Source organism: Etheostoma cragini, chromosome 4 (genome assembly GCF_013103735.1).
Source record: "Etheostoma cragini isolate CJK2018 chromosome 4, CSU_Ecrag_1.0, whole genome shotgun sequence".
Classification (NCBI taxonomy): domain Eukaryota; kingdom Metazoa; phylum Chordata; class Actinopteri; order Perciformes; family Percidae; genus Etheostoma; species Etheostoma cragini.
Window position 1 is genome coordinate 11,977,599 of NC_048410.1, and position 20,473 is coordinate 11,998,071.

Below are 20,473 nucleotides of genomic sequence, written 5' to 3' on the forward strand. Positions count from 1 at the left end.
TTTCACTTAAAATACACACAAAGGCAAACACATGTCTATGCAAGACAGTCAACACATTGTTTAAGTCAAAAGGACGTAGTCTCTCTAACATGGTAACAGATTAAAGTTGGTGGGTGGGCCATTTCCAGTTAAAGCATTCTATTTCAATGATCCAGACACTTATTATACACATGACTTATCACCCAAAGTGAGCAAGGAGGCCTTTCAGGCCGCTGGTACAGTACGTCCAGGTTTCAGATTGGATAAAAGTGTGTGAGTATATGGACAGGCCCCCGCTTCAGACAAAAGTCAGGAAAGCGGGATGGTATCAAAAAGAAATGAAAACCTCTCTATTTCATGGTTTATCACCAGAAGCTTGAATAGTTTTTTTTTTTTTTAATCCTATACTGTACAAGCTCTCTTGTGCATGGTAAAACACAAACAAACACTTTACCTCCTTACGCCATGAACGTCCCATAGTGCAAAATTTATTGTTGGTAAGGTAGAGTGCCCCAAAAAAGGTTTTTTACCCCTTTTTTAATATATACATATATCATTTATATATAATGTCAGAAGGCTCTTCCTTTATCCAACAGCATAGTGCTTTCGTTTACAACAAAAGGATATCTTTGCTTTGACATCCAGGAGACAAAGACAGACATCAAGCTTTACTAATCTACTGTGTGTTCAAGCACTAACAATATTTTATGATAATGACAATACAGTTGAGGTGGATGGGGGCATTTCAAAACACAATCAAATATGTTCTCTAAACTTAAGTCAGTGGTTTAGTTACATTCTCTGATTTGCACGTGTTATGTGGTTGGTTATGATCCATAAAAACTATTATTTCTGAGTAGGTGACAAAACTGCAGTTAAAGGATTTTGCATTTTTGTCTTTTCTGAAACTAGTTTTAACATGGATGCAAACACTGCTGGAAGTATAAGTGTGTAAACCTCTAGTCATAATAGTTTAATGCTGTTTTGTGCTTTTTTCAGCTCAATAATTCACAGCATTGTGAACATTTGAGCATTACTGTCACCCTTGTGTGTTTTATCTCAGGATTTTACTTTCCGTTTTTCATTACATGCTCAGTCCCAGGCCTGTTCAAGTTATGAAACAGTGCATTTACGTCTCAGTTTTAAACATTTCATGCAAAAGTTGAAGGCGTTAAAGTGTATTTTCCTTTTGTCATGTAGAAGAAAGAAAATGTCTCGGGTTCTTGTGATCCTGCAAGATCCTGCTCCTCCTCCTCTCCCAGACAGTGCTGAATGACTTGAGAGATCTACATTACAGTTCTTAGTTTTTGGACTTAGTGTGGAAGTGAATCCTAAATATGTCTTATTTACTTTTGCAGAATGAGAGAAATAGCTATACTGGCTTTTTTACATCTGATTTCAAAGTTGAAATAGAAGGAGTTAAAATAGTATAACCTTTTCTCTCCCTTTCCGAGTTTTACAAGACTACAAATAAAAAAGATCAAAGTAACTGTGAAAGGTTTTGTAGATACTCGAGAATGTCACACTGGGGTGTTATACATGAATAGAGGGTATAGGTTTAGTTTTGGATCTCCTCAACCCTTTACATCTCTAGAGCATATCTCTAAACATCTGTAAACAAGATTTTAGATGTATACTAAGAGTATTTCTAATGGTGAACCCTCCTCACACTAGCATGGATTTGGTTATTTTTGTTAAAGTAATGGATTGCAAAATAATTCTGATCATGCCCCCTTGCAAACATTTTTTGTGGATAAACTCTTAACCGTAAGTAAGTGTATTTGTGAAATCAAGTATTTCCAAACTCACCTTAGGACTGGAATTGCTTTAAAATATTGTAAATGCTGATGTCTCCTGTTATCTCAATCCACTAACCTGGACATTTGACAAAGATGCTCTATAAAAAAAAAAAAACTTACACAAAACTTACTCGTAACATAATCTATAACATAGTTTTGTCTCTTTTACCAATTTCTGAAGCTGCTTCACAAAGACAACCTTAAGAACAACTTTAAATTATTCATTATGTACTGTATTTCCATAGCTCAGTCTTTTTCATTTATAACTGTATTTGTTTTGTTTTGTTTTCTCTTTTGTTTTTACTGTTAGAATAAATTTAATTACTTGAAAAAATGAAAACCCATTGGGATGATTTTTGTGTCTGAGCAAAAGTTAAATCTGGTGCTGAAAAGTGGGTTCTGGTGTCAGGGAAGAGCTCCATAAGGGTTTTGGGTGGTTTGATGCGATGGTGGCTGTACACAAGCGTGCGTCTTCCCTGCAGCCTAAGAGCAACCACATCTATCCACCACCATCCCTGGGATTTTGCCGTGAATTATCTGTTGCTTGTCATTGAAGTAGAGCATGTTAATGGGAGACATCTTGGTCGGGGTACAGCAGGGCCCCGCGGAGCCTCTGGGGTTGGCATGTTGTACCAGGTGGGTGTGCGGGTATTTCTGCATGAACATGTACTCGCACTGGCCAGAGCAATAGTTGGCTTTGTAGCGTTTGGGGGCAATGATCCAGTCCCAGCCAAACGCCTCAAAATCCACAGTCAGAGGATAGCGACAGCAGCGAGATTCGGTGGAGTGCTCATCACAGTCGAGGCCAAGGTTTCTCCGAGAGCGTTTGGTCGTCTCAAGAACTTTCACTTCCAGGAACGGCTGCTGGAATCAGGGGGAGGAGCGGCAGGACAAAGAGAAAGAGGTGGTTATAAGAGAACAACAACACGGCTGACATTATCAGATAAGGCAAATACAATTATTTTAGAAGAAGCTAATGATTTTATGACAATTCGTCTACATACATCTACAGCATATGACATCAGTGCTTAATGTAAATTAGTGTCTTGAAAGAACATATGCTTATTTTTAAGAAGACTGGTACCCATCTCACGTCCGTGCGTTGGCAAAGGACCTAGAGCCAGGAAGTTATTAGCATAGCTTAGCAGTGAGACTGCAAGCAGGAGGGATATGCCCACCAACACCCCTAAAACTCACTAAGCGGTGTCTAGTTGTTTGAATCTGTTAACAAACTGAAGATTATAACGACAAGTTGTGTTTTACGTACTGTAACTATTTCTTGACGAACAACAGTTTATCCGTCTGCTAAGCCCTTCTGTGTCTCTGCTGGTTGCCTGGCAACCTCACAGGAACAGCAAGAATCTGGGAAGTTACAGGCCCGGCAGTTATTTGCCGAGGAAATTGTTACAACATGCAAGTCTCAATAAACCTCAAAGTGTTGTTTTTACATTTATGTCTGTGTACGGATAAACCTGTTTTAAGTTTTCTCCTTTTTTTAGTCTTGATACTAATGCTAAGCTACATGTTTTCCAGATTTAGTTGCTTATGTTACATAAAAACATGAGTTTTGTCAAACCTTTCGTCTCTTGTGTATTTTCTCCAAAATGTATATAAATATATGCGTAATTAATAACATTAACAATGGCAGTTCAAAGTGTTCAGTACATAGTATTCTAATTATGTGATTTTAGGATAGATTGAAACTATCCAATAAAGATAAACTTAATAAAAGTGGATATATAGCTGAATAAAATGTACAATGTTACACTGTATGAAAAGAAAAAAGTTAATGCTTTTGGTCCCGTGGCTTTTATTTGAAGCTATGCCAATATCTGATATTGACATGATGTTTTTGATACAAGACTTTTTACATTCTGTTGTTTTATTAAATGAAGTAGACACCAGCAAGAAATCCTAAAGATGACAATTAAGTGTTGATGTCAACAGAGGTGTTAGTCACCAAACACAATAAAACAAATACCTAAGTCTTCCCCTTTTAACATGTCAAGTAGCTTTGGAGTGTGACCTTTCTAGAAATAATTCCCGGTTAATCAAATCAGTAGTTCAAATGTAGTCCAGATACAAAATAAAAAATGTATGCAAACCTATAAATAGTTATAAACAGTTGCAAAATCAGCCCAATAAGCCTTTCCATAAACGACTTTTTGAGTTAATATTTAAAATAATGGCTAAATTCCATTTAGCTACTTCAGTTTCATGGTACGGGTATTGTGTGTGCTTGCTCACTAGTTTTTTCCACACACCTTGTTCAAAGCTGGAATGTTAAAAAGGTTTAAAAGGTAAGGACATAGAATGGGGAGGACAGAGTTCTTCCACTGTTAAGCACGCAGCAGAGGTAGTCACAGAGCTGAATCAATGTCACACACACACACACGCACACACACACGCACACACGCACACTAGATGCGGACACAGGAATTTTCAGTTAATCTGGCTGATTGGGCCTCGTCCCAGGACAGTGTAGGTGTGTATAGACTAAGTGACTGACATATTCCTGGGTCATAGTTAGCTTTGTTGCACCTGTTAGGGCAGGAATAATGACAGCTTTATCATTCTTAAAGGTAGAAAAGATCTGTCACCTAATAAATTCCCATCTAGGTGCTGGCCCAGTTTTAACCTAAGCAGAGGTCTAATCAGCCAAAATAACTGCAATCTTCTGTGTGGGTGTTTATAGGCTTTAAGACCAGTTCAGACCAAAGATTGAACGTTTTAGAACGTTGCAGGGAGACGTTGATCAAGCTGCCAGTGGCTGGTTTAAGAACTTAAGGGATGTCACCTGTATCAACAGCCAATTGACTCACAGTGAAGTCAACTGGTCAAGTCAAGAACCGCTGGGGGCGGGTGCGTTGCCACATGGGTGGCAGTGATGGTCAACTCTGACTGTTGTCTGTGGTGAATATACATCAAACAAAAGTTTGGAGTACTCAGCCTTCTTAGAGACCTTGAATGGAGTCCTGATTGGGGCTCCAGTGGGGGACTCCATAGTTCTGCTGGGGGATTTCAACGCACACATGGGCAATGATGGAAATACATGGAGAGGCATGATTGCAATGAAACGGCCTCCCTGATCCAAACCAGAGTGGTTGTCTGTTGTTGGACTTCTGTGCTAGTCATGGATTGTCTATAACAAACACCAAAGGTCAATGATCGATTTTATAATTGTTTCATCTGATCTGAGGCCATATGTTTTGGACACTTGGGTAAAGAGAGGGGCGGAGCAGTCAACTGATCACAATCTGGTGGTCAGGGGGTGGGGGAAGATTCTGGACAGACCTGGTAAGCCCAAACGGGTAGTAAATTGGGAAGGTCCGGAGAAAGTCCCTGTCCGACAGACTTTCAATTCACACCACCGGCGGAGCTTTCGTGCATCCCTGTGGAGGCTGGGGCCATTGAACCGGAGTGGACAATGTTAAAAGTTTTCCAGAGAGAGCTTTGTCTGGGTTCCCGGCAGTAAGTCAGACTGGTTTCAGGTGAGGGTTGGCCTCCACCAGGGCTGCACTTTGTCACCAGTACTGTTTATAGTATTTACGGACAGGATATTGAGACGTACTCAGGTTGGGGAGGGGTTGCAGTTTGGCGGGCTGGCGATCTCATCGCTGCTTTTCTCAGATGATAAGGTCCTTATGGCATCATCAGCCTGTGACCTTCAGCACTCACTGCATCGGTTTGCAGCCAAGTATGAAGTGGCTGGGATGAGGATCAGAACCTCAAAATCTGAGGCCATGGTTCTCAGCAGGAAACTGATGGTGGGCCTTCTTCAGATAGGTAATGAGTCATTACCCTAAGTGAAGGAGTTTAAATACCTTGGGTCTTGTTCACAAGTGAAGGGACAATGGAGCGGGAGATTGGTCAGAGAATCAGGCACAGTGGGTGCGGTATTACATTCAATTTATTGCACCGTTGTGACAAAAAGAGGTCTGAGCCAGAAGGCAAAGCTGTGATCTACTGGTCAGTTTTTGTTCCTACCTTCGCCTACCTTCGCTGGGTCATGGCCGAAAGAACGAGATCCAAGGTACAAGAGGCCGAAATTGGTTTCCTCAGGAGGATGGCTGGCGACTCCCTTAGAGATAAGGTGAGGCGCTGCTCCTTTGCATCGAAAGGAGCCAGTTGAGGTGGTTTGGGCATCTGGTAAGGAAGCCTCCTGGGCGCCTCCCTAGGGAGTTGTTCCCGGCATGTCCAGCTGGGAGGAGAACTCGGGGAAGACCCGGGATCAGGTGGAGAGATTTGAACTCCAACCTGGCCTGGGAACGCCTTGGGATCCCCGAGTTGGAGTTGGTTAATGTGGCTTGGGAAAGGGAAGTTTTAGGGTCCCCTGATGGAGCTTGCTGCCCCCGCGACGGGACAAGCAGACAAAGATGGATGGATGGATGGTTGAAATAAAACAAACCTGATTACAGCTAAAGGCCATCTAGTAATCTCCATAGCTCAATAGTTTGTAAAGCGCAAATCTGATCTGATTAGTAACCATGAAAATAGAATAGACCTCAATTCACAGCAGATATTTTGTTTTAATTTTTGCGTGGACTGTACATTGTGTTAAACACTGTGTTGCTGCGCGGCCTCCCTTAAAAAAGAGATTTCGAAATCTCATGGGATTTACCTGGGAAGGTTTAAAAATGTTTTCTTTGGTTCCCAGTTTTTTCTCTAAACTAAAACGCTGACACTTGGACTACCTGAAAGGGCCGAAAGTGACAAAGAAGCCTACTCTTCTGATATTTCACAGAAATATATGAATTGATTTGTCAATTAGTAGAAACACAACGTGCCATAAATATAAATTAGCATTGAAAGAAACTATCCTTTTCTAATGCTGATGGCTGACTCTGTAAACTGGTTTTGATCCATGACCCAAGAGGTCATCTGAAGGTTACCGTAACCTTGAACTTTGGGCAAAGCAAACGGATCAAATATTTTACTCTATCATGTTTGTTTTAAAAGCCTTCCTCCCCTCACAGTGATTCCAGCTGGGCTTGAACACAGTTTTTTTGTGACGCATTCAAAAGAGGAAATAAGCTGAAAGGCCTCTGGGGTAAGACCATGTCAGCTTGGCCTTTAGGGCTTTTGTTGTAGAAAAAAAGACCCAGAGGATCAAGGAGAAGCAGAGTTCTTTGCTTGTTGTGTTTTGTTTTATTTGGTACGCTTGCCTGTGTTTTGGCTCTTTTCCTTTTTTTGTTAAGAATAATACTGCACACTGCTGTGTGCGATATGTATTGGCCAAGACACTGGAGCTGACCTCTGATTTGTGTTGGGAAGATCTTATGACCACTTGGTAAATATTTGGTGTTGCCTAACTGGAGTGAGTGGCCTACATAATTCAATGTAGATCTTGAATTTAACTGTCAGTCATAACTCTGGGGTAACTCTGGGATTTCCAACTGGATTCATGATTTGCAGATAGTTATGTTTTAAGTTTAAAGTAATCTGTGCAAGCCCATATGTTACACTAGACATAAACCCAGTACATTTAAATAAAAATAAAAACAAATAAACATAAAAATCCTGTTTTCAGGGTTTGAGGGAATATAAGGCTAAATGGTTCACAGTGTGGAAATAAACTATTCATAGCAACAATATTCACAGTATTCACATTTTAACACAAGCAGCTGTGTTTTCTCTGGACTAAACTAAACATAGAGTGGTCATAAATGACATGTTCAAATAGAGTGCAGTGGTATTTAGAGTCAAAAATACACAATGTATCAATAAACTACCCATTTTAAGTAGTATTTAGTCTTTTTTGTCAGATCCACAATTTGGTAATACTAGTGCAGTGCCCATCAAAACATAGCTATTCGGAACTTGCTGAATACTTGGCCTTCGGTGTTGCTGCTTGCAGCTTTCTTGAAGACCATTGTACTCTATAATAACATAACAGAACATAATAACAAGGTCCCCAAAGCAATAAATATGCATCCCAACTTTTAAACTACTTACTTATATTGTAGGGCAACATCAAATTTGATAACAAAAAAGGTTTTATACATCAGATGCAGCCTGTATTGCATCTTCACTAGATTGCAACTGCTAGCAATTTTGTGTAAATATTGAACTTACTATTTTACATTAGGACTTGTCAGTGGAGAATGACAGAAAAGATGTGGAAAGTGAGAAAGGGAGATGACATGCATGACATGGCATACATCCATTTTCTCTATGAATATTTGTTTAAGTCAATTTTTTGTTCTGTCCAGTTATCAATACGCATCCACATTTCTCTTTTAATCAAGTTTTTTTTTCTGCCACTTACTAGATTCAGCTGCCCTCCTTTGATATCAGTATGAATTTAAATTTGCATAATAAAAGCTAGAGAAATGATTTTCCCCTGTCCCAGGGACAGGTCTGATGGTCCTTACCAGCCCCTCCTCCCCGGGTCGCAGCGAGGTAACTGCCAGGTCATTGCCGCTCTCATCAAAGGCGTTGATGTCGATTCCCCAGTTGGTGTGGGGCTGTTTGAACCAGTTCTGCAGCACATGCTTAAAGTCAATACTCTGCCAGTGGCCGACCCTGGAGTTGAGTTCTATCTTGAGGGAGCGGATGCGGATGTGGCGGCTGCCCTGCTCTGTGACAGGCTTTAGCCGCAGGATCTGCAGGTAGACGGTGGAGGTCTGCTGCAGCGGTCGCAGGTACACCCACAGCTGGGCCTTTATCACCTTGGTAAACATCAGTTTGGGGCTGAACTTGAAGAAGCAACAGCTCGGCTTGCCGTTGAACTGCACCAGGGGCTCCGCTGTGGAAAAGAGGATAGTTCATACATGTACTGTACTGTATATGCAGTATACTGTATACCTATATCATCAATACCTATATCACCATAATTGAAATAGCACTGAACACTGACCCCAGTACGTGTCAATGGGACCTTTGTTTCATATCATTCCCCATGTCTCTGTCCCCTCATTTCCTGTCATAGTCCTAATCTTGACTATCAAAAAAGCGTATAATGCCCCCAACAATATTTTTTTAAAGTCATTGTTTCATAACATGCAGTTTGCTTTAATGTGTGTGTGCCCAATTAACTTTGTTTACATAGTTCACATAGTTATATTGCCACCCTCTCCCTCTCCTCTTCTGTTAATTAAATTTGGGTGGGATTGGGATTCTGTAGATGTGCTCTTTCTGTCTTGTGTTTCTGTCAAAAACATCACTTCCTGTGCATCTGCAGCTTTTTTATTAGAAAAGCCCAGTCCGAAAACACAGTATTTGGAAAAATGCAGTTTTTGTATCAACTCAGTGTAGGTTCCCAAGTCAGAAAACATGGACTGAAAATTAGTACAACCCTTGGCCTGACCGAGGAGTTCAGAAATGTGTATTTAAACTGACCAGCACAAATAAAAACAGACAGCTTCATCCAGACTCAGTCTTTCAACAAAGGAACAAACCATGACTCTCTTCATTCATCTATTGTTAATAACTTCAATTATAATCGGCCAAATAACTGAGAAAGATCCTCCCTGATGGAGTCAATCGAGGACTTAAAGATAAAAGAGAATTAACTCTCAAAGGGGCACACATAATCCACAACATCTCTCAGCAGTTTTATGAGTAATTTAGCTCATACTGTACTTTTTAGGACAGCTTCCATAAATACATGCAGCAAATAGGACAGTGTAATTATTAAACTGCAAACCTTTTCCTCTATGAGCCTAACAAATAATTGCCTGGAAATCTAGACCCAAATCCGAAAGATTAAGGGTCTGGCATTGAGTAATAAAAGTATCCCATCTTGAAGCACGGCATCAAGCGTGCATTTGAAAATCTTACTGCACACAATTGGATAACACTTCGACCAATCACAACAACACACACGGTGACGTATCCAGTGCCCCATACGCTTAGCTACCAGCGGAGCAAACTGGTAGATTAAACTGTCGTCATCTGTCAAGCTCGGCTCTGGTTCGCCTATATCAGATACACCGATGTGATTGGTGCAGCTCGGCTACAAGAGTATAGTGATGGCAGAGAAACTCTCTAAAGAAATTCAAATTGTGCTTCTGCAAAAACTCTGGATTTCCAGGGTAAACAAATAGCATCTTCTGCATGAAACGAGAGACAGTGGTCAAGGCAGGTATCGTAATTGCTAGTTAGAACACTTTAACCCAACTCTCATCTGTTTACTGTTTGCTTAAGTCCATTACCAAACATTTTAAGCTACATGGGCCTCACCGCAGTGTAGAAAAGTTGCTGATTATGTTTAGTGCTTCTTTTACAACATTTATTATAATTATTATTAGGAAAAGTACAACGTTTTAATTAATCAGTATATGACAAAGATAAAAAAATACTTTTTCAAACAAAGAAGACATTTTAAAGGGAGAAATCACAGTTGCAGTTTTTGGGACCTAACACTTTGACAAAAAAGATGTGCAGCGGTTTTGCACACTGGTCTTAAAGCCAGAAACTCAAATTTTTGGGTTTTGTGATAAGATTTGTTTGAGTTTTACAGAAAAAAGGGTACAATCCTAACCCAGAAAAGATAATCAGTAACATGTAAAACAGGAGTACCTGAACTGAACTGAGCACTTTTTGGGTAAACTGCCATTCTCTGTCCGTCATGAAGGCTGTCCGTTATCACATGTGCACATGGTCCTGTTGTTTGGTCCATTCAGTCAGGTTACATTTGTGATTACATCAAGGTTGGAAACAGATCTATTTGCATATTAAAACAAGGATCAGTTATGGTGGCCAATGGCCAGATGGTAACCTTAGATTCCCCTGGGTCAATTGTAATGAAATGATCTACATGGTCAACTAGCAAAATTAAAACATCTCAAGTTTTTTAGTGGCTCACCCTTGCTGAAATATATTCGGGGTTTGGATTAAGGGTTATGTCAAAGAACACAAGCTGTCCCTTAAAATAGGCAAATATATTCCTGTCATGATCCTCATCTGGTGTTTCTGTGATTTGCACCACATGTCAAATCTGCTCATGGTTCATTTACATAGGCCTTCATCTGATATACTGACATCCATCCGTTGCATCTACACATTCATTTCCATTTAAAGTGTTCATTTATTAAGGGAAATTTATTCTGCATCTATCTGACATAATAATGTGCTGAGTACAATAGAATATTTAATCAGTCCATTTACTCTGAGTATACTTGACATAATACAAGATTTTTGCAAATAAACTGTTTCTGTCATTTTTTCTTACAGAAGTGTTGGTTCTCCTTTTAAAAAAGAACTGTTCGGACCTGTCACTCATTGCTAAATCTGAGGTTGCTCAGGCAACCTGCAAATGCTTCCTGGGTCAAAAGGTTATTTGGCACCTCAGCCTAGTTAAGAAATGGGATCAGGGGTCAAACCCGTGAGCCTCTTTACATCTCAGAGGTTCTGGGGAGGGGCAGCCCTAATAACCAGATTGAGTTTGAAGGTCAAGGTGGACCCCATGGCAATGGTAATATGTCTTTCTTCACAAAACGGCATGTTTTTAAGCAGAGCATAATCTAAAATCTCAGAGTCACAACAGCACTGAATCAGTCACAGTTTGTTTTTATTTTGATAAGGGTGGAGATTCTCCAGCCAACGGTGAATTGTTTATCAAACCTCAACCAGGCCAAACCAGGGAAGAACACTGCATCGGGCTGTTGTTGTCTTTTTTTTACACTAAACAAGTGTTGTAATTGAATTATGGGCATGCATTGAGGGATAAACTCACTGAGGTACAGATGGACTATCCATTAGAAGAGTCCAGGGCGAACATTGAATAAGGGCCAAGTCAGGGACAGACGTGGTCCTTCAGCCTGTATTTCCGGGGACAGTCATTAGCGAGTGTAAATTATATAGTGTCTCACGCTGGACAAACAATATGTCAATGTTCCTTTTGGTGGGTTGCTGGGGTCACAGCAATTAACGTGGGTAGTGTTGTGTTTGCTCATCAGCATAAAACTGGGAATGAATGATTCTGCAGTTTGCTTGGTGTTTACGTGGGATTACTACTTTTTGTTGTTTGAAATCGCTTGAGATGGGGACAGACAAACTCTTCCTTTGCTACCAGTTTGTAACGCTTTTGTTGAGTGTTTGGTAGAAACAAAAAGAAACAAACCACCAAACACAGCAGAGCTTAAATGGTTCAGCTTCTCAAGCAGAGACCCTTTTCTTGAGAAAGAGTAATCTGAGAAGCAGGGCCCATACACCATGATCCAGTTAGGACCCCGGTTATTAAACCCACATGCACAACATATGAGCTAAGTCATGTTAAACAATGAGTGCATTGATAGGTAAAATCAATTTGTGCCTTTATAGATCCTGTAAGTGCACAAGTGAGAGGCAAACCACTGAGGATGAATGTCTGCAGCTTAATTACACCCCACTTGGCAGAGTATTCCACTTGTGCAAAACGATTAAAGCTTGCTTGTAAAGAACAGAACACCAGTGGGACATTTACCGCTCCTTCCTGAACTAACTTTGCTCCTGCTGCCATAACATGTTATTGTTAAAAGGGCTTATAATTTTACTGCAGGACTGTTTTTATGGCTTAATTTCCTGAACAATTTGCTCAGTTCTACTTCAGTATTTTAACACTCTGATTTCAATCCTGCAGCAAGGATATGAATTCTGATTTGGCATTCAGCACCACCTACTGCGGCAACAACATCGCTCTCCTTAGCCAAAGACAAGACGAAGATAGTAACTAGTCCCTATACAGTAATAACACTTATTTTACTTAAAAGGTAAAAAACAAGGAAACTCAAGTATGGACAGAGGCTGTATTTTTCCGAAGGAAACAGGCTTGTTTTCTTTTTTCTCCTCATGTCCCCAGCCTACCTCATTATTACAGCAGCTTATTTCCCTGTGGTATAATTGCAGCATATGCAGTGCATGACTTTTACTGCCAGCACGCAGCAGGCCCGCAGGTGAGCCTATCAAACATCTGGTGGACTCCCTGGGTACGTGTGTCCCATAGTTAGCCCATAGCCTCCTATATGTGTATGTTAGGGGGAGACATATAGTATATAAGGGTTTATTCAACATGCCATCTGTCCATTTTAATATGACCGTACCCTGTTTCATAGTTAAATGCTTTTAATAATCAAATGCAGTAATGCTGGGCCAGTTAAACAGTTGAAAACAGATGGGAGATGTGAAGTTAAGGAGTAGTTATACAACAAATAGTTAACACATGTTACAAATGAGGGGGCTTTACTTTTGGCAGTCTAGTAAAAATGGTAGACTCTTAATAAGTCAAATTGATATTTATCTCTCTATGACTTCCAAAGATTTCCACTTTCTTGACTGATCCCTGTGCTTCCACATGCAATGACTTTAAGAAATGAAGAGCCAACGTCAGTGTACCAACTGCAATAACACAACCCCTACCTAATGATCACAAGATGATCATGATACACAAATATGATAAAATACCCAAGAAAGCATATGTGAGTTTAAGAGTTGAAAACTAAAACATGTCATAACTTCATATGAAGATTTTATGTTAAAATCTTTGTGCTTGCTTGTTTGGAATTTTTTTAATTGCCACTATGTTTAAGGTGCTGTTGGTGCCATATGATTCTTGTCCTGGAAAAACTCAACAAATCAATAAATAAAAGTGAATAAGTAAGAACTGTTTTACAGTGAATGTTTTTATTACAAAATGGTTCTGAATTTAAAAATTACCTTCACACTTCTATCTCATATTAAAAGCTAAATTTGGTAAAGTTCACTTCTTTAACCAAACTCTTGAAAGGCAGTCATGTGCATGTTGTGAACACGTGCCGTAACCTGTGCCAGTAAGGGGAAAATCTGCGGCAAAAATTATTTGGGGAGAGAAATGGTCATTTAATGTCTGAATGGAAAATGCAAAATAGTACAAACCTACATAGTAGTTTAATTTGCATATCAATATTTTCTTTTCTTAATGGGAAATGCAAATGTGCCATTTTGTTGTGCGTGTGTGTTTGGGAGCCCTCGTGTTGAATAAATGCGACTCCAGGGTATCCCTACGCACCTCGGCATATTAATCATCATGACACGTTCACGACCCTTCTAATAAGACAGGGGCCACAGTGCACCCCCTCAAACATCCCATCCCACCCCTGCCTCACTCCCTCTTTGTCTCTTGGTCAGTCCCAAGGGACGGGAAAGGGTGGTGGGGGAAGGCCTGGCTTGAGCTGAGCTGGGGTTGGAAAGGAGGGTGTGTGTGTGTGTGTGTGAAGTTAGACCCCCTCATTCAGAAGCCCTCCCCTGGGACAACGGCAGGCACAAGACTCCTATTAGGACTGAGCACAGTAGCCCCCCAGGAGCAACAAAAGACACCTACTAAAGCTCCCTGTTCTAGCTCAGTGAACACACACACGCACACACACATGCACGCACAATCAAACACACACACACACACACACACACACACAAACACACACACACACAAGCTCCAAACTGACTGTCTTCAGCAAACAGACTCATTGTTTTGTGTGTTGGGGTTATATGTGTTTGTATTAATAGGGGGACGTCTGTGGGACAGCTCCAGCAGGTCGGTACAGAGAATGAAAAGAACGAGCGTGCAGTGAACTGCAATAAGGTGGACAGCTGGACAGCAGGAAGCATGCTGGGGTCTCATTGCATGTGTCTGTGTGCATCCATACATGCGCGTTAACAGAACGTTGTCCTCTGACGTTAAACGTTCTGCTCTGTTTTTTAAGAGTTAAACCCAAACTTGCGGAAAAAAGTTAAGTCTGAATCAACTTTCGGATAAAACGACCCAATGTCAATTTGTTGTGGACAATCATTTTGTCTTTAGGTGCGGTCGGAAATGTTGGTGTCCCCCAACTTTAAACAAACATGACAAGGCTAAAACTAAAATAAGCACGCTGAGCACAGTTTTGTTAACTCATATCAAGCAGAAGTGGCAGTTCTGGTCTCGTTATTACAAAGCTCTTAACTGGAAATTTGTTTCAATGTTTTTATATCTTGGTTATTATTGTAGATTTCACATTTCTTTGGCTTCACTTATTCTTCACCGAGTTAACAGACATCATTCAAACAGCAAAAACATACAGTACAATAAACCCAAATGGAGTTTGTGTTAATAGATTCCATAGTCTTGGACTCTATCTGAAATGTGCTGTAACTTAAGTATACCGTATGCGTTAGTATAACACAGAGCTAATGTTATTCCGTCTTGAGAGATTATCATTTCAGAATTGGCTAAAGCCCCGAGGCAAGGGTTTCAGCCAGGATGTAACTTAGAGGTGACTGATGGAAAACAGAAGGAAGAAAATAAACACTTGAGAGATGGTTAGAGTTTCATCTATTACTATTGAGATGATAGAAACTTAAAGCTATACATAGATTTCTTGATTTGCAGGCTGACCACATGTTACTGAATATGGTGACAATGTGCTATACGTTTCTTCAATTTTTATCATTATTGTTAGTAGTAGTATTTTTTACTGGTTAACGTGATGCATCTGTTGATTAAATTTAAATAACCCAGGGACAAAATGTACACCCATTATCAACTTGATTTGCACCGCTGGTCATCAAGTCCCTGTAGTGTAATGTTGCCAAGGAAATCTTTTACTACTTTTACTTATTTATTTACTATTGCTTAATATAACAAGCACATCTAACCAAATAACAACATTGAAAAACAACAAAAGAAAATATGTTTACTCTGTAATGTTAACTAAAGCAGTTCAGTTAAGTTCAGTTTATGCAATTGCTAACATTACTATAAGACAAATTACCAGTTGTTCACTTTGTTTTTTCATTTCAACCCTCTTACAAAACCCTGTATCAGAAGCATTATAATTTAAGCTGCATGATCTTTTGTTGTTGGTTGATTTAGTTTGTTGTTTGTTGCCTACACACCTAAAGTCTTAACCTAAAAATTTTAAATCCTGTTCCACATTATCACATGATATAGACCTACTACAACACATACTGTGTAAACACTCAAGTTGGACCTCTGAGGTCATGTTTCTTTTTAGTGAGACATGGTACCAAGTCCAACTCTCCACGGGCCATTAATTTATATTACAGTACATCTGTGTGGTAAATAATTCAAGGGAAACATTGAGCTGCTTTAACAATGCAATGCATTAGACACATTACCTGCACTAATATCCTAATCCATATGCTATCCCATATATTGGTAGTTAAGTGTACGTTTTTGACATTTTATGACAAAATCGTCCTTACCATTGACTATGGTGTTGTAAAATCTATACTCCCTATTCTTTTACATTTAAATTGTTTAATGTTATCTATTTTAAGTCTAAGATTATTTGTGTGCACTAAAATGTTGTGAGGACCAGTAGTCAACTTCCCTCTATACTTTACATGCAAAACACTTCTCCTAATTATGCCGATGACACCCACATTTATCTCTCAAGTGATCATGCTGCATTAGGCCATGATCACACTTATTTGAAAAGAAAAGTTGACTAGCGCACTTTTGTAGTGCTATGTGGAGCAGTGCTAGATATAACAAAGCGGTCAAGCGGTCTAGAGAATGAGAAGAGGGAGTGGTGCTATTCACAATGTTAGATAAAACAAAGTTCCCCGAACCGTCATTTTCTCAACAGGGAGTATCCGGTCATATCATATAACTCGCTGGGCTCCGACAAGTGTATATACAAGTGTGATACAAGTGTATCGGCACCAACTCCATTTTTTCTCGTTGTTATGGAAATGACAGGTCTCACTACTACGCTTGTCTTTGGTCAGCTGTCAAAAAAGCGCTTGACACGGGGCAGGGTTTTTTTTCAGACTTTTTCAACTTCTAAAATACACTCTGAGCTGCAGAAGAAGAAAAAATGTTGTCTGTGGTGTTTAAAAAAGCGCTCAGGACATTTTCAAAAAACATGGTTTACTCCATAGGATTATAATGTAAAACAGACACTGGCAGCTTAAAAAAAAGACATCAAGTGGGAACATTGCCTTAGAGTCACCATTTTGGACTGGATGATGCAGATACAGACACAACTTCCAAACTAAATACGCCTATCTGGTAGCAGCCCCAAAAATGTTTCCAGAGAAACACCATTTGGTTTCTTTACTCCACGTAGCTGGAACAAATTTCAGAATATATAAGAATGAAGTTCACCTCTAAAAGCAGATTAAAAACTAGTTTACCCAACTTTTAACCTGTATTCATCTGTAATTCTATTTGTCTGTGTTTTAATAGTTCTAATATAATTGCTGTTAATGTCTTTTTGTCTCTTATTTAATGTCTTTTGGTGTATACAATTAGGTTTAATACACTTTTATGAAGTGCTCTTTTTTATCTAATCTTTCAAAAATAAATCATAAATATGCATGTATGCATGTATGCATTATATCTATCTGTAAAAATTCTGTCTATAATAATAGCCGCCTGTATATGTATTCATAGTACATATTCACCTGTAAACTCTGTAAACCATTAGTATATTATGTTCATTGTACATATCTGTACAATTTCTACTTTAAGTAATATCCACCTGTATATTATATTCAGTACATATCCAGCTGTAAATCTTCCTCACATTACTTGTTATCTATATTTTATATTCACAGGACAAACCCATCTGCAAAATTCTGTTTATAATAGTATTAATTTCTATTTTTATTTAGTACATATCCATGTCCTGCACTTATGAAACCATTGTATCTCCTGCACTTACTGCTATTGCACTTCTGGTTAGACCCAAATTGCATTTCGTTGCCTTGTACCTGTACCGGTGTAATGACAATAAAGTTGAATCTAATCTTATCTAATCTAAAGTCATGACATGGGGGGACCGATCAGTATTAATGCACAATGTATGCGTAGTCTCAAACTGAGGGACCAGCAGGTAAGAATTGCTTCTCATTTTTGTCCTTTAATTTCTTTCCTATACTAGTGCTGTTTGGAATAGGCCAATTGTTTGAACTGCTGTATTGTTGTTTGATGCTTTCTCGAGAACTTCTCATCCAAACTACTTCACACTCAAACCTCTGCGCTTTTTTGGGTCCTGAGCAATACACCTGCTGAGACATAGTTGCGTCTCCAAGCAATGCTAGTGTATACTGGTAATTTTGAGCCCAGGCTATTTCCTGGAACAAAGCGTTAATTACCAAAGTTACATCACCAAATGTGATATCTCTAGTCTCCCTTCCTTCATCTGTTCTTGAATGTGCAGTAGTGATTGTTGTACATGCAAATCAGCAGTTTAACAGTTAATAGAGGTCCACCCTCAATATACAACAGTGTACATAACAGAGTATTTATAAATATGCCCTGTAGCTTTCAACAGCTTGCACTTGACACTGCACTTCATTAACGATTGTCGAGAAAATTGAAATACAGACAGACAAGGCCCCCGAAGCCCTTACAAAATATACAGTTCAACTGTATACTAATACAAACATAAGTTATATTTACGTAAATGGAAGTACATTCTGCTGATAATGCCTCTTTTTTCACGTTAAATAAACATTTAAATGCAAAAGGCTACATGTACTGTGCGTTATCAATAGTTTTTCTATCAATAGTAAATAGTTTAAGTTCTGTAAAAAAGGTTTTATGTTCTTCTTCTAACACTGTCAATACCAACATTTTAAGTTAGAGAAAGTATGAAAAGTAAAGCAAGATGAATGTTTCCGCGTCCCTCAAATCACTCAATCTGCCCCTGAAAAACAGACAAAAGTTGTGGCTGCTCGCGGTAAGAAACAGCAATAAAAAACACTTAGCAGAGGTATTCATTTCCAAAAAGCCAAATTACTCGCTTGCTTTGACATAACCATGGTTGTAAATGGTTATTAAGTAGAGCATGGGTTTAATCGGACAACATGCTCGACTCAGCTCAATTCATGAAACCCCACCACTGCTGCTGCACAAAGCGATCACTTGTTTATCAATGACAAATGTGTTGCGTGTCCAAATTGCACCACATTTGATAAGGCACGTCCTTGGGTTCCCAGCAATACATCCCCCAGGTGTAAAGTAGAGAGAGACATGCAAAGGACAGACAGACAGAGATTACTTGCTTAATAGATACATGTTGACTACTGAATTGTTTTTTAAATCTTAAATGCTCAAAGGATGTGCCTTGTTTTTTTCCTGGAAGTATTTCTTTTTGTGCACACTCAGTTGCTGAAAAAAATCCCTAAAGCAGTCAGAGTCTCAGCCAAGAGTTTTCTCTAAACACAACATTAGTGTCTAACCCTCCCTTTAGGAAACATATTTTTCGAAACAAATTCTGTTTCCTCAAGATTTTCGTAGCAACAATAAAAATATTATTCCCTTTATGAGCTGTCTTTTACATTATATAAATCAAACTTGGCTCTTGTCCCCAAAGAAATCATTTTGAATCTGTATTTTCCATAATTAACTTCCTCGGGTGATCTGTGTACGGCAGCGAGAAATACAACCACAGGTGATAAATACAGCGAAAAGCTGTTCTCCTTTGCCGCAGAAAAGAGGCTAATTAAATTTTCATGTAGAGGATCATGAGCTAATCCACTGTTAATTGTGCTTCTATCCGAAACAGTGGCTCCCTCATGGGATCAAGCATTATGCCAATGCAGCATTTCCTTTGCTTAAATGCCTCTTAGATTTAATGGACTCTTCTATAAATTGATCCTCAGCTGCTCCTTAAACACAACCACACAGTTTGAACGTCATCCATCAACAATAATCCCATCTCAATGATCTCCATTTTATCTCTTCGCTCCCCTCCTCCTGCTGCTACTCCTCCTCCTCCTCCTCCTCCTCCTCCTCCTCACTCGTGTCCCTACATAGGGCTTAATTACTGGTGTGAAGTAATTATTTCCTTTATTAGTGAAACGTAACATCTGTTTCAGGTCTTTTTAATTGTACCTATAAAACCATTGCATGATTTCTGTCCCTTTAGGATAGGGTTGGGCTGCTTGCTGCTCCCTGCGGACTCCCTCCCTTCTTCCTTCCACCCCCCTCCCCCCTTCATACCCGCAGCGTGAGCCATGGTGAACCTAACTCGATCACACTCTTTGAAATCCTTTAAAGAGGCAACAAGGAGCTCACCAGTGCTTACAAGCAGTGAAAACAGATCGTCTTTTTTTTTTAAATCTATAAGGAGACCAAAAATATTTACATGACCATAACATTAATGCTATGTTACATCCATTCTCCCATCTTCTCAGTTTTTGGTAAGGCATGCATTAGATTTTGAAGCAACATATTTCCAAATGTGAAGAGAAAGGATCAGCTCCAAGGACTGGTACACTTGAGCGTGGGAATAGGGAAAGGAGTGAGATTCCTAAGGTCCTGGGGAAATGTTGTCCCTGTATTAATAGACGTTTTCCCTTTGAAATTATATTACCCATAAAGTTGACAGTAGGCTGTGCAATTTCTACAGACCTTTCTTTCTTATGTTTTTACTTCTTTCTAAACAAACCAGTCGTGCCCCCCAGTGTCTAAACAATTCAACACCAAAGTTTATCTTTCCCTCAACTGATGCCAGCAACTACACAGAGAGAACAGGTGTCATCGTCAAACTGAGACCTCAATGGAATAAATAAATCTATAAAAACCTCACATAGTCATCAACTTCCAGCAAACACTGGCAAGTGAGTTGAAGACAGTCCGACTTCTGCTGCTCTGTCCTTTTAGCGCTCTCCCTCTTAATTTTTATGGTTCCTGCACCTTCAGGAAATGACCCTTTTATAGGGTCAACACTATAAAGACTTGTTTTTTGTGGGAGTGGTTAGTGTTTGTGTGTGTGTGTGTGTGT

The 20,473-nt window shown here is 39.5% G+C and overlaps 1 protein-coding gene across 2 annotated transcripts in view; it reads right to left on the minus strand.

Annotated features, from left to right (window-relative positions):
* Positions 1-891: 891 nt before the first annotated feature.
* Positions 892-20,473, minus strand: part of gdf11 (growth differentiation factor 11) — a 24,711-nt gene continuing 5,129 nt past the window's right edge. Inside the window, exons 2-3 of one of the 2 annotated variants that reach the window (XM_034868653.1) lie at positions 8,153-8,526; positions 892-2,642 (exon numbers count right to left, since the gene is read on the minus strand). In XM_034868653.1, the coding sequence (XP_034724544.1) occupies positions 2,262-2,642; positions 8,153-8,526 (755 nt within the window). In that variant the 3' untranslated portion in view covers positions 892-2,261. The remainder of the gene's footprint in view (positions 2,643-8,152; positions 8,527-20,473) is intronic. The other variant, XM_034868654.1, reaches the window with a different exon arrangement.